The sequence below is a fragment of the Salminus brasiliensis genome, chromosome 18 (genome assembly GCF_030463535.1).
Source record: "Salminus brasiliensis chromosome 18, fSalBra1.hap2, whole genome shotgun sequence".
NCBI lineage: Eukaryota > Metazoa > Chordata > Actinopteri > Characiformes > Bryconidae > Salminus > Salminus brasiliensis.
This window is the reverse complement of record NC_132895.1, coordinates 32,317,626-32,331,985: the sequence shown is the minus strand read 5'-3', so window position 1 is coordinate 32,331,985 and position 14,360 is coordinate 32,317,626. Positions and strand designations below refer to the sequence as shown.

The 14,360-nt window shown below is 46.0% G+C and overlaps 2 protein-coding genes across 2 annotated transcripts; both read left to right on the top strand.

Moving 5' to 3' along the window:
- The first annotated feature begins 351 nt into the window (after positions 1-351).
- On the top strand, positions 352-2,478 carry LOC140538801 (testis-specific serine/threonine-protein kinase 6-like). The gene is made up of 6 exons (XM_072661313.1): positions 352-1,160; positions 1,250-1,361; positions 1,568-1,653; positions 1,813-2,117; positions 2,211-2,302; positions 2,422-2,478. Exons 1-6 carry the CDS (start codon positions 352-354, stop codon positions 2,476-2,478), a joined length of 1,461 nt encoding a protein of 486 aa, XP_072517414.1.
- Positions 2,479-10,652: 8,174 nt separating this feature from the next.
- Positions 10,653-12,771, top strand: LOC140538800 (testis-specific serine/threonine-protein kinase 6-like). The gene is made up of 6 exons (XM_072661312.1): positions 10,653-11,461; positions 11,551-11,662; positions 11,863-11,948; positions 12,108-12,299; positions 12,454-12,595; positions 12,715-12,771. The coding sequence occupies exons 1-6, from the start codon at positions 10,653-10,655 to the stop codon at positions 12,769-12,771; spliced, it is 1,398 nt and encodes a 465-aa protein (XP_072517413.1).
- The last annotated feature ends 1,589 nt before the right edge of the window (positions 12,772-14,360 follow it).

Genomic DNA, 14,360 nt, shown 5'->3' with positions numbered 1-14,360 from the left:
CAGAAAGAGGCGGTGGCTGACTTCACATGTATCAGAGGAGGCATGTGCTTGCCCGGGAGCACTGCAAGTGATGGGGGGAGTCCTGGTGAGCGGGTGGGTTAGTTGGCTTAGTTAAACTGGGGGGAAATTGGTCAGTCATAGCCTTGGGTTTTCCAACTGAAGCTGCAAAAGATCAAAAGCAGATGTTCTGATCATTTCAGCATCTGAAGTGCTGTTTACCGGTGAGGTTCTGGTGAGGTGTGCAGAATATAAAGCATAAGAGTCAGAAACACTCTTAAACCCTCAAAATGAACCGTTCACCTACTGAACCCTCTAACGTTCTGCTCCACCTTCCATACACAGGGAAACAACATGAAAACCGACGGTCCTCTGAGAAGCTTGGGCTACGAGTTGGTGGGCAGCCTCGGTGAAGGGACTTTCGGCATGGTGAAACTGGCCACGTCAGAAAGACACTCCGAACAGGTGGCCATTAAAATAATGAAGCCCCGAAGAAAAAATTCCAAATTCTCTCGTGAATATCTGCCCCTGGAACTCGCCATCCTGAGAAGAGTGAGGCACCCTCACATAGTTCAGGTCCACGAAATCTTTCAGATGCCCAGCGGACATGCCTACGTCGTGATGGAGGCTGCCACGACGAATCTCTTTCGAAAGGTCCGGGAGCTCTCCTTCATCCCCATGGACCAGGCCAGGACGTGGTTCTCTCAGCTCGTCTGTGCCGTGGTCTACCTGCACCAGCAGAACATCGCTCATCGAGACCTGAAGTGTATGAATGTTCTGCTGACGGCTGACAACCAAGTAAAGCTCACCGACTTTGGCATTGGGCGATTTTACGAAGGCTTCCCCAAACTATGTCGGACATACGTGTGCACTCCTCTTTATGCTGCACCGGAGGTGCTTCTGCGTGTACCACATGATCCCATGAGGTCTGATGTCTGGAGTCTGGGCGTGATCTTCTACCACATGGTCACCGGGAGACTACCCTTCAAAGCCGGCAACAGGAAAAGACTCCCACTCCGCCAGCTCAGACCCCTGGAGTATCCCAGTAATGTGGAGGAGCCCTGTCGCGCCTTCATCTCGTACATGCTGCGCTACAATCCTCTCGTCCGGCCTTCGGCGACTAAGGTGGCCCAGCACCCTTGGCTGCAGACCAGCCAGGAGCCGTAAGTAAACCTCTGTGCTGGAGCTCCAGCATCAAGTTGCAGATTTATATGTTCCTACAGGAGATTTACCTCTGATTTTTCCATTTCAGGTTGCCGCACAGCTCCAGCAGTCTGGAGGTGCAGTCTGGGGTTCAATCCTCGAGCAGGTCTCTGTCTGTGAGAAGCTCTCCCTGTGTCTCTGAGCTACAGAAGAGGAACACCGTAAGTCATAGAACACACCTCACAACATTACAACAGTTCCTTCAGATTCCCACATAATCAAACAGTTACCATGGAAACAGAGTCATTTAGAGTGAGGTTTGGTGGGAAATATACCAAAGCAGATACCAAATCTGTGTTGGCCACCATTCCAGAAAGCGTCAGCTTTGTGTGTAAATTCTATAATGACCCTTTCCTCTCCACCACAGGATCCAGAAGAGGCCGGTCCGAGCAGAGCAGCGACTCACTCCTCCAGCAGTGTAGAGACTTCCACAGCTCGTCCCTCTTCAGCAAGGTAAGGTTCAGGATTACAGTTCACCCTGAAGTTTGGTAGTACTGTTCAGTCCAATACAGAGGTGTCAAACATACGGCCCGCGGACCGGAATCGGCCCGATTAAGGCTTAAGTTCACCATCAATCCATTAACCTCATTCCTGCTTCTGTATCATCTCCAGACGTATAGGCAGGTTCCTTGTGGTAGCGGTTGAAGACCAGGACTCACTTCAGCAGACACAGGAAGTGTTTCAGACTTCTTCCTGTTTGAGCTCAGGAGATGGGCTGGAGTTTGTCACATGTCGAGAGGTTCAGCCTGAGCCAGAACACGGCAGCAGTGGAGCTTGCCGAAGCGTGGAGGTCGTGGGGGAGGAGTGCGGCTGCTTTGGCTGTAGCTCGTTTTGCGCTGCAGCTAAAGCTTGCCTAGTGGCACCAATTGTAAAAGCCTCCCGCTCACTTCGAGAGAGGATGAGGAGGTTTTTCAGAGGTAAGTCTGTGGTGCGTCGCTCCTCCTCTCCTTCCCAGTAGGGTGTCCATCATCCTGCTGCCTCTGCTGAAGCTCCTGCTTGCTCGTGTTCAGAGCAAAGGCGTGACAATGCGACTCCAGAAGTCCTGCTCCCGCAGCCAATAGTGAAGAAGGGACCCAAGAGACAGAGGCTCCTCCAGTTTAAGGTATGGGAGTGGAGTGTTGAGGGACTGGGACAGCCCCAGATCTATAAACTGCAAAGTCACTTCAGATGATTGAGAAATGGTTCAGTTGCTCAGACTTTCTCTTATTGTCCCACAAACAGATCCTGAAGAAGACGAAGAAGACGACCAAGAAGGGCTCATCCATCGAAGTTGTCTAATACGGCTCCTGGTAACGACAACATCCCACTTTCTCTCTATCTGATCACTGATTCTACTGCTTTCCCGTTATCTATCAGTCTATCCGGTGTCGACCAGAGGAGGATGGGTTCCTCTTTTGAGTCTTGGTTCCTCTCAAGGTTTCTTCCTCTTAGCATGAGGGAGTTTTTCCTTGCCACTGTCGCCATTGGCTTGCTCAAAAGAGGCTCAGACCCGGATTTCTGTAAAGCTGCTTTGGGACGATACCTGCGGGTGAGATTCTAGAGAGAGTGCAATGCAGTGACTCTGTTGTTCTGCTGGGAGAATTCAGCGCTAATATGGGCAATAACTGGAAAACCTGGAGAGGAGGGATCAGGGGAACGGCCTGTCTGATCTGAATCCGAGCAGTGAGTTGTTATTGGACTTCTGTGCTGGTCATGGTTTGTCCGTTACAAACACCATGTTCAGACACAAGGTTGCTCACCTGTACTTGGTACCAGAGCAGCTTGGGCTTGGGTCATTTCATGTGTTTCGGACACTCGGGTAAAGAGAAGTGCCAAGCTGTGACCTGATCTCCATCCGGTGGTGAGTTGGATCGGGTGGTGGGGTAAACAGCCACACAGACCTGGTAGGCCTAAACAAGTAGTGAGGGTCTGCTAGGAAAGGCTGCCAGAGGGCTTCATCCACAATATGTTCCACTCCCATCTCCAGAAGAGCTTCTCACATGTTCTGGAGGAGGTTGGAAACATGGAATGGGAGTAGACCTGGTTTAAGACCTCCATCGAGGAAGCGGCTGTGCATAGCTGTGTCCAGAAGCTTGCTGGTGCCCATTACAGTGGACGCCAAAGAACCTTTTGGTGTCCACCTGCGGTGAGGGAGGCCATCAGGTGGAAGAAAGAGACTTTCTGAGCTCGGTTGGGTCGGGGTGCTCCCACTTCTGCTAATGGGTACCAGCAGGCAAAATAAGTAGCAGCTTTGGCAGTGGCAGAAGCGAAATCCAGAGTATGAGAGGAGTTCGGAGAGGCCGTGGAGAATGACTGTCAAGGATTTTCTGGAAAATGCTCCGACAACACAGATGAGGAGTGAGGGACACTGTGGAAACTGTGCTCAGTAAGGGTGGTGAACCTCTGAACTCAGCTGTGGACGTTGTTGAGCACTGGAAGGAAAGTCTGGAGGATCTTCTAATCAATAGGAACATGCCTCAGGGTGGTGGTGGTCCCCATTTTCAAGAAAGGGGACCAGAGAGTGTGTGCAGACTTTAAAGGCTCCACACTTCTCAGCCTCCCTGGGAAAGTTCATGTCAGGGTACCGGAAAGGAGAATCCGTCCGACAGTTAAACCTCAGATGCAGGAGGATCAGTGTGGGTTCTGTTCTGGCTGTGAAAAGGTGGACCAGCTCTGCTGTTTGCAGACGTCGCCCTTGTGGCCTCTACGTGTCGGGGGTCTCCACCACACACTTGAAGGGTTTGCAGCTGAGTGTGAAGCGGTCAGTATGAGAATCAGCACCTCCAAGTCTGAGGCCATGGTAGTATCCTGCAAAAGGATGGCGTGCTCCCTCCAGGTAGAGAGCGTGGACCTAGCCCAGGTGGAGGACTCTCAGGGACTTGTTGGCGAGTGATGGGAGAAGGGATTGTGAGATCAGTGGTAGGTTAGGCGGCTGCAGTTGATCTACGTCCCCACCCTCACCTGTGGTCAGGAAGTTTGGGATTGCTCTTCATGGTAGAATGAGGAACTGTGTTATCTGGGAGGAGCTTTAGGAAGGGGGTATAGATTTTTAGTTATGTTCTGAATGTCAGTTTAGCCCTTAGAGACATTTCTGAAATGACACTGTTAAGAAATAAAGCTTTGCTGAGCAGCTTCACCAGCCTGAGACGTTTCATCATTTTACCACAGAAAATATTCAGCATTTCTTTGGGATTTCTGGAAAATTAAGGTTCTAAGAAGAAAACTTTCATGAGGAGAGTTTTATAGTGTTAAGTTTAGATTCACCACCTCGAACACTAGAACTTTTAAATGTGGGGATCGACTTCTAAAAGACGATTAGCTGAGGTTTGAGCACTCCTGAGTCATGTACTCTACTCCTCAAAGTAGACAGACCAACAGGTAGTATTATTCCAATTATAGTATTTACCTCTTTTATCTGTATTACAGCCTCATTACTTTATTTATTATCCAGCTCTATGATGTTTACTAATGGTTACTGTGTACTATTAATAAACTAGCATGTAGCTTAGCCTACTGGTTTACAGTGTTTATTAGCCTAACCTGTAGTTGAGAGCATGATGCTAAGCTAACTCTTGTGAACATAATGCTACAATGCTACTTTCTCTGGGTATTCATATTTGAAGTTATTCACATATCATTTAATGATATGATCGAATCTTTATGGAGTGAGATTTAATCAATTATTATATTCACAATGTTAATCTTTACTGGGCCGGGTATCTGGAGCAGGTCAGATTTAATCTGATTTACTCAGGTTTCTGGATTAGGTCATATATTCAATTATTATTGCGCCTACAGAACCTACTATTAGTGATTAGGTATCTACAATGAATGAGTCAGTACCTACTACAAATGATTTAGTACCTACTATGAATATTTCAGAATGTTCACTCAATGTTTCAGTAGCTATTGTAAGTGATTCAGTAGGTTCACTAGCTCTTTCAGGTGCCATCATAAATGATTTGTAATAAACACTAAGTGATTCAGAATCTACTGTAAATCATTCACTTTACCTTCAGCAATAAATGGCTCCAAATCTACTATGAAGAATTCAGTATCTATAGTAAATGATTCAGTATCCACTAACAATTACTCAGCAGACTATAAATGATTCAGTATTTACAAGTAATGATTCACTATACACCATAAAGAATTCAATACCTACTTCTGATGATTCAGAATCTACTACAATTGTTTCAGTGGCTACTGTGAATGATTCAGTATCTACATTAAATATTTTAGTAGGTATTCTAAATGACTCAGTATATACACTAAATTAACTATGAATAATTCAGTGTCTACGATAAAGTATTCAATATCCACTGTAAGTGATTCAGTATTTTTGTATACATGATTCAGAATCTAGTATAAATAATCAACAACAGATATTTCAGTAGCTATTGTGATTCAGTATATACACACACGAGTGTTCTGTATCTGTTGTAAATGACTCAGTATCTACACTAAATAATTAAGAATTTACTATAATCCATTCACTATCCAATTATGCTCATAAATCATTATCCAATAGATGATTAGGAATCTAATATAAAGAATTCAGAATGAACTGTAATGTTTCAGTAGCCATTATAAATAATTCAGTATCTATAATAAATATTCTAGCAGTTTTTATAAATAATTCAGTATCTATAATTAAAATTTTAGCAGTTTTTATGAGTGATTCAGTATCTATAATAAATATTTTAGTAGCTTTTATTAATGATTCAGTATCTATAAACATTTTAGAAGCTTTTATTAATGATTCAGTTTCTATAATAAATATTTTAGTAGTTTTTATTATTGATTCAGTATCTATAAACATTTTAGTAGCTTTTATTAATGATTCAGTATCTATAATAATACTTTTAGTATTATTACTTTTATAAATTATTCATTATCTATTATAAATATTTTAGTAGCCTTTATACATAATTCAGCATGTATAACAAATATTTCAGTGGCCATTATAAATGATTCAGTATGTACACTGATTGAGAATCTACTATAAATCATTCACTATCCACAATAAATGACTCAATGTTTACTATAAATAATTCAGTATCTACAACAAATAATTCAGAACCACTATCAATGAGTCAGTACCTACTACTACATGATTCCGTACCTGCTATTGTAGAACACGTATACGTAACACGGTAGCTCCGTTAGCTAACTCACAGTCTACACAAAATTTGTTACACCACAATAGGAACCGCTATTGAGGGAAAGGTCAACCATAGGTTGGGATTCTTCAGGGGTTTGGACCAGTGTCGATGTCTCTCTAGGTACGCTAAGGAGAGCTTGGACAGAGATGCATTAGACCAGGGAGTACAGGGTTAAAGATACAATCATATATTTATTCACAGAAATGATGTGACTTTCTTTGTGTGTGTGTGTGTGTGTGTGTGTGAGAATAGATGTGGGTGGCTAATAGAAAAGAAAATAAAAACATAAACAATGATTAAGTAGAGGGTATAAATTATAGTTATAAACAGATTTTTTTTGTTTAATGAGGCTCTCTAAAAAAATAAGTTACTTAGTTATGGGAAAAATGCACAAGTTCAGAAATAACAAATAAACCCAGTGCACATCAGTAAGTCAACTCAGTTTCAATGGTAGAAAAATAATAAAACTTCAGTGTACTTGAAGGATTTGTGAGCTATTTAACTCTATATATTTGACCTATATAACAATATTTTGAACTTGAGACCAAACAGTTTTTACACTGCTCAAACACTTAAATATTACATCCTAGATCTGAATGAATGAAATATTCTCATTGAATACTTTGTTCTGTACAAAGTTGAATGTGCTGACAACAAAATCACACAAAAATCATCAAAGGAAATCAAATTTATTAACCAATGGAGGCCTGGATTTGGAGTCACAAGATTAAAGTGGAAAAACACACGACAGGCTGATCCAACTTTGAGGTAATGTCCTTAAAACAAGTCAGAATAAGGCTCAGTATTGTGTGTGGCCTCCACGTGCCTGTATGATCTCCCTACAACGCCTGGGCATGCTCCTGATGAGGATCTCCTCCCAGACCTGGACTAAAGCATCCGCCAACTCCTGGACAGTCTGTGGTGCAACGTGACGTTGGTGGATGGAGCGAGACATGATGTCCCAGATGTGCTCAATCGTATTCAGTTCTGGGGAACGGGCGGGTCAGTCCACAGCTTTAAAGCCTTCATCTTGCAGGAACTGCTGACACACCCCAGCCACATGAGGTCTAGCATTGTCCTGCATTAGGAGGAACCCAGGGCCAACCGCACCAGCATATGGTCTCACAAGGGGTCTGAGGATCTTATCTCGGTATCTAATGGCAGTCAGGCTACCTCTGGCGAGCACACAAAGAAATGCCACCCCACACCATTACTGACCCACTGCCAAACTGGTCATGCTGAAGGATGTTGCAGGCAGCAGATCGCTCTCCACTGCGTCTCCAGACTCTGTCACGTCTGTCACATGTGCTCAGTGTGAACCTGCTTTCATCTGTGAAGAGCACAGGGCGCCAGTGGCGAATTTGCCAATCCTGGTGTTCTCTGGCAAATGCCAAGCGTCCTGCACGGCGATAGGCTGTGAGCACAACCCCCATCTGTGGACATCAGGCCCTCATACTATCCTCATGGAGTCGGTTTCTAACCGTTTGTGCAGACACATGCCCATTTGTGGCCTGCTGGAGGTCATTTTGCAGGGCTCTGGCAGTGCTCCTCCTGTTCCTCCTTGCACATAGGCGGAGGTAGCGGTCCTGCTGTTGGGTTGCTGCCCTCCTACGGCCTCCTCCACGTCTCCTGGTGTACTGGCCTGTCTCCTGGTAGCGCCTCCAGCCTCTGGACACTACGCTGACAGACACAGCAAACCTTCTTGCCACAGCTCGCATTGATGTGCCATCCTGGATGAGCTGCACTACCTGAGCCACTTGTGTGGGTTGTAGAGTCCGTCTCATGCTACCACGAGTGTGAAAGCACCACCAACATTCAACAGTGATCAAAACATCAGCCAGGAGGCATAGGTACTGAGAAGTGGTCTGTGGTCCCCACCTGCAGAACCACTCCTTTATTGAGTGTGTCTTGCTAATTGCCAATAATTTCCACCTGTTGTCTATTCCATTTGCACAACAGCATGTGAAATTGATTGTCAATCAGTGTTGCTTCCTAAGTGCACAGTTTGATTTCACAGAAGTTTGATTTACTTGGAGTTATATTGTGTTGTTTAAGTGTTCCCTTTATTTTTTGAGCAGTGTAATTCAGCATCTAAAATAAATATTTTAGTAGCTTTTATAAACAATTCAGTATCTATAGATATTTTACCAGCTTTTATAAATAATTCAGTATCTATAAATGTTTTAGTAACTTTTATAAATGATTCAGTATCTATAATAAATATTTCAGTAGCCTTTATAAATGATTCAGTATCTATAATAAATATTTTAGTAGCTTTTATAAATAATTCAGTATCTATAATAAATATTTTAGTAGCTGTTTTAAATGATCCTGTATCTTTAATACATATTTTAACTTCTATAAATGATTTAGTATCTATAAAACATATTTTAGTAGCTTTTATAAATGATTCTGTATCTATAATGAATATTTCAGTAGCCTTTACAATTGATCAAATCTGACTCTATATGCAGTTATATGAGTAATAACGTCAAACATGAACACCAAACAAACCTTTGAGGGGTAGTGAAAGTCTGGCCTGTTGTGCCTTTCTCACTTTCCTTTGCTGCCCCCCTCAGACACATGCTGGTACTGCACACTGTGATGGCGTTCAGAGAGAAGGGCTATTACAGGGGTTATGTCCGTCCGGCTGCATGTAAATGCTTTTGCAACTATTTCAGTATGAAGAGAGCTCGTCAACCTCAGAAGGTTCAGATCTGTATTTTTAAGCTTCAGTCTGCTCTTCTGATCTCTAACAGAAATATCTCTCACCCGACAAAAAAGTACCATAAAAACTGGAGAACCTGAAAGGATTCAGCAGTGCTCAAATATCAGCCGTATCAGTTCCCCATGCGTTCCTGTGAGTGAACAGCTGTACTGCTGCTGGCTTAGCTCCTGTAGCTAACCTGTTAGCCTTAAAAAGCTAATTAAATGAATAAATACATTTAAAAAAATATCAAAAGCGGATTAAAAAAATAATAAAAATTAAAAAAGGAAACAAAAATACTGCTAAAGGAAAAAGAAAGGAGGCATAGAGGATTTTCATGCAACTGGGTCATGCACTCAGAGCCCATGCCCACCTGGAACCCACCTAGCCCACAATTCCACCTACGTGAGCCCCACGTGAGTGTGTTGGCTAAGACGGATCTGATGCTGAACCTCAGTATGAATGAGGTTCACACTCAACAGGCCTGGCTGTATTCAATCAACTCAGTCCTATCATCACTGCAATGTGGTTCATGTGTTGGCTGAGTTACTAAAGGGGTGAATCCCCTTTCACAGCACTGTGTGTACATACAGTCCTATACAGTCAATGAAGGAACACTGGCCTGTGGCCTGACTCCACCCCTCCATTATGACATCACTGCAATTGTGACATCACAGCGGCCTCTATATATAAGGCATGTTCTCCCTCACTGGCTCAGTTAGGATTCAGCAGATCACGAGACAGTTGATTGCTACAGTCACATCGACGCTGATGTCATTTGGCTCGGTTCTAGGGCCACTTACATTAGAACCTGATAAACGGGTTCTAGAGCTGCTTCCCTCCCAAACAGGATAAGGTGAGTACCAATTATTGATTACAGATCACAAACAAATCTGAATTAAAGAACAAAGTTCTCCACAACACTAGAACCAGCAAATTGGAACGTTCTAGATAATGTTAATATTTTAATAGATTAGTTTGTTAGATAGTTTAGATTTGATGGGCTTAATACTGATCACTCACTGTGACGCCTACGGCTGCTTCGCCATCAGCAGCCGGAGCCTGGGTGAGCACAATTGGCCATGCTCTCTTTCACTCTCCGGGTGGGTAGATGGCGCTCTCCCCCTCATCACCTACATTGTGATGCTGGTCAGCACAGGCGTCTGTTAGCTGATGTATCAGAGCTGGGGATCCAGGGCTTTCCTCCGAGCACTTTGGCTGCCTAGTGATGCTGCATTGGCCACAGTTCAGAAAGAGGCGGTGGCTGACTTCACATGTATCAGAGGAGGCATGTGCTTGCCCGGGAGCACTGCAAGTGATGGGGGGAGTCCTGGTGAGCGGGTGGGTTAGTTGGCTTAGTTAAACTGGGGGGAAATTGGTCAGTCATAGCCTTGGTTTTTCCAACTGAAGCTGCAAAAGATCAAAAGCAGATGTTCTGATCATTTCAGCATCTGAAGTGCTGTTTACCGGTGAGGTTCTGGTGAGGTGTGCAGAATATAAAGCTTAAGAGAGTCAGAAACACTCTTAAACCCTCAAAATGAACCGTTCACCTACTGAACCCTCTAACGTTCTGCTCCACCTTCCATACACAGGGAAACAACATGAAAACCGACGGTCCTCTGAGAAGCTTGGGCTACGAGTTGGTGGGCAGCCTCGGTGAAGGGACTTTCGGCATGGTGAAACTGGCCACGTCAGAAAGACACTCCGAACAGGTGGCCATTAAAATAATGAAGCCCCGAAGAAAAAATTCTAAATTCTCTCGTGAATATCTGCCCCTGGAACTCGCCATCCTGAGAAGAGTGAGGCACCCTCACATAGTTCAGGTCCACGAAATCTTTCAGATGCCCAGCGGACATGCCTACGTCGTGATGGAGGCTGCCACGACGAATCTCTTTCGAAAGGTCCGGGAGCTCTCCTTCATCCCCATGGACCAGGCCAGGACGTGGTTCTCTCAGCTCGTCTGTGCCGTGGTCTACCTGCACCAGCAGAACATCGCTCATCGAGACCTGAAGTGTATGAATGTTCTGCTGACGGCTGACAACCAAGTGAAGCTCACCGACTTTGGCATTGGGCGATTTTACGAAGGCTTCCCCAAACTGTGTCGGACATACGTGTGCACTCCACTTTATGCTGCACCGGAGGTGCTTCTGCGTGTACCACATGATCCCATGAGGTCTGATGTCTGGAGTCTGGGCGTGATCTTCTACCACATGGTCACCGGGAGACTACCCTTCAAAGCCGGCAACAGGAAAAGACTCCCACTCCGCCAGCTCAGACCCCTGGAGTATCCCAGTAATGTGGAGGAGCCCTGTCGCGCCTTCATCTCGTACATGCTGCGCTACAATCCTCTCGTCCGGCCTTCGGCGACTAAGGTGGCCCAGCACCCCTGGCTGCAGACCAGCCAGGAGCCGTAAGTAAACCTCTGTGCTGGAGCTCCAGCATCAAGTTGCAGGTTTATATGTTCCTACAGGAGATTTACCTCTGATTTTTCCATTTCAGGTTGCCGCACAGCTCCAGCAGTCTGGAGGTGCAGTCTGGGGTTCAATCCTCGAGCAGGTCTCTGTCTGTGAGAAGCTCTCCCTGTGTCTCTGAGCTACAGAAGAGGAACACCGTAAGTCATAGAACACACCTCACAACATTACAACAGTTCCTTCAGATTCCCACATAATCAAACAGTGGAAACAGAGTCATTTAGAGTGAGGTTTGGTGGGAAATATACCAAAGCAGATACCAAATCTGTGTTGGCCACCATTCCAGAAAGCGTCAGCTTTGTGTGTAAATTCTATAACGACCCTTTCCTCTCCACCACAGGATCCAGAAGAGGCCGGTCCGAGCAGAGCAGCGACACACTCCTCCAGCAGTGTAGAGACTTCCACAGCTCGTCCCTCTGCAGCAAGGTAAGATTCAGGATTACAGTTCACCCTGAAGTTTGGTAGTACTGTTCAGTCCAATACAGAGGTGTCAAACACACGGCCTGCGGACCGGAATCGGCCCGATTAAGGCTTAAGTTCACCATCAATCCATTAACCTCATTCCTGCTTCTGTATCATCTCCAGACGTATAGGCAGATTCCTTGTGGTACCAGTTGAAGACCAGGACTCACTTCAGCAGACACAGGAAGTGTTTCAGACTTCTTCCTGTTTGAGCTCAGGAGATGGGCTGGAGTTTGTCACGTGTCGAGAGGTTCAGCCTGAGCCAGAACACGGCAGCAGTGGAGCTTGCCGAAGCGTGGAGGTCGTGGGGGAGGAGTGCGGCTGCTTCGGCTGTAGCTCGTTTTGCGCTGCAGCTAAAGCTTGCCTAGTGGCACCAATTGTAAAAGCCTCCCGCTCACTTCGAGAGAGGATGAGGAGGTTTTTCAGAGGTAAGTCTGTGGTGCGTCGCTCCTCCTCTCCTTCCCAGTAGGGTGTCCGTCATCCTGCTGCCTCTGCTGAAGCTCCTGCTTGCTCGTGCGGAGCAAAGGCGTGACAATGCGACCCCAGAAGTCCTGCTCCCGCAGCCAATAGTGAAGAAGGGACCCAAGAGACAGAGGCTCCTCCAGTTTAAGGTATGGGAGTGGAGTGTTGAGGGACTGGGACAGCCCCAGATCTATAAACTGCAAAATCACTTCAGATGATTGAGAAATGGTTCAGTTGCTCAGACTTTCTCTTATTGTCCCACAAACAGATCCTGAAGAAGACGAAGAAGACGACCAAGAAGGGCTCATCCATCGAAGTCGTCTAATGTGGCTCCTGGTAACGACAACATCCCACTTTCTCTCTATCTGATCATTGATTCTACTGCTTTCCCGTTATCTATCAGTCTATCCGGTGTTGACCAGAGGAGGATGGGTTCCTCTTTTGAGTCTTGGTTCCTCTCAAGGTTTCTTCCTCTTAGCATGAGGGAGTTTTTCCTTGCCACTGTCGCCATTGGCTTGCTCAAAAGAGGCTCAGACCCGGATTTCTGTAAAGATGCTTTGGGATGATTCCTGCGGGTGAGATTCTAGAGAGAGTGCAATGCAGTGACTCTGTTGTTCTGCTGGGAGAATTCAGCGCTAATATGGGCAATAACTGGAAAACCTGGAGAGGAGGGATCAGGGGAACGGCCTGTCTGATCTGAACCCGAGCAGTGAGTTGTTATTGGACTTCTGTGCTGGTCATGGTTTGTCCGTAACAAACACCATGTTCAGACACAAGGTTGCTCACCTGTACTTGGTACCAGAGCAGCTTGGGCTTGGGTCATTTGATCTGAGGTCATGTGTTTCGGACACTCGGGTAAAGAGAAGTGCAGAGCTGTGACCTGATCTCCATCCGGTGGTGAGTTGGATCGGGTGGTGGGGTAAACAGCCACACAGACCTGGTAGGCCTAAACAAGTAGTGAGGGTCTGCTAGGAAAGGCTGGCAGAGGACTTCATCCACAATACGTTCCACTCCCATCTCCAGAAGAGCTTCTCACATGTTCCGGAGGAGGTTGGAAACATAGAATGGGAGTAGACCTGGTTTAAGACCTCCATCGAGGAAGCTGCTGTGCATAGCTGTGTCCAGAAGCTTGCTGGTGCCCATTACAGTGGACGCCAAAGAAGCTTTTGGTGTCCACCTGCGGTGAGGGAGGCCATCAGGTGGAAGAAAGAGACTTTCTGAGCGCGGTTGGGTCGGGGTACTCCCACTTCTGCTAATGGGTACCAGCAGGCAAAATAGGTAGCAGCTTTGGCAGTGGCAGAAGCGAAATCCAGAGTATGAGAGGAGTTCGGAGAGGCCGTGGAGAATGACTGTCAAGGATTTTCTGGAAAATGCTCCGACAACACAGATGAGGAGTGAGGGACACTGTGGAAACTGTGCTCAGTAAGGGCGGTGAACCTCTGAACTCAGCTGTGGACGTTGTTGAGCACTGGAAGGAAAATCTGGAGGATCTTCTAATCCCAAGGAACATGCCTCAGGGTGGTGGTGGTCCCCATTTTCAAGAAAGGGGGCCAGAGAGTGTGTGCAGACTTTAAAGGCTTCACACTTCTCAGCCTCCCTGGGAAAGTTCATGTCAGGGTACCGGAAAGGAGAATCCGTCCGACAGTTAAACCTCAGATGCAGGAGGATCAGTGTGGATTCTGTTCTGGCTGTGAAAAGGTGGACCAGCTCTGCTGTTTGCAGACGTCGCCCTTGTGGCCTCTACGTGTCGGGGGACTCCACCACACACTTGAAGGGTTTGCAGCTGTGTGAAGCGGTCAGTATGAGAATCAGCACCTCCAAGTCTGAGGCCATGGTAGTATCCTGCAAAAGGATGGCGTGCTCCCTCCAGGTAGAGAGCGTGGACCTAGCCCAGGTGGAGGACTCTCAGGGACT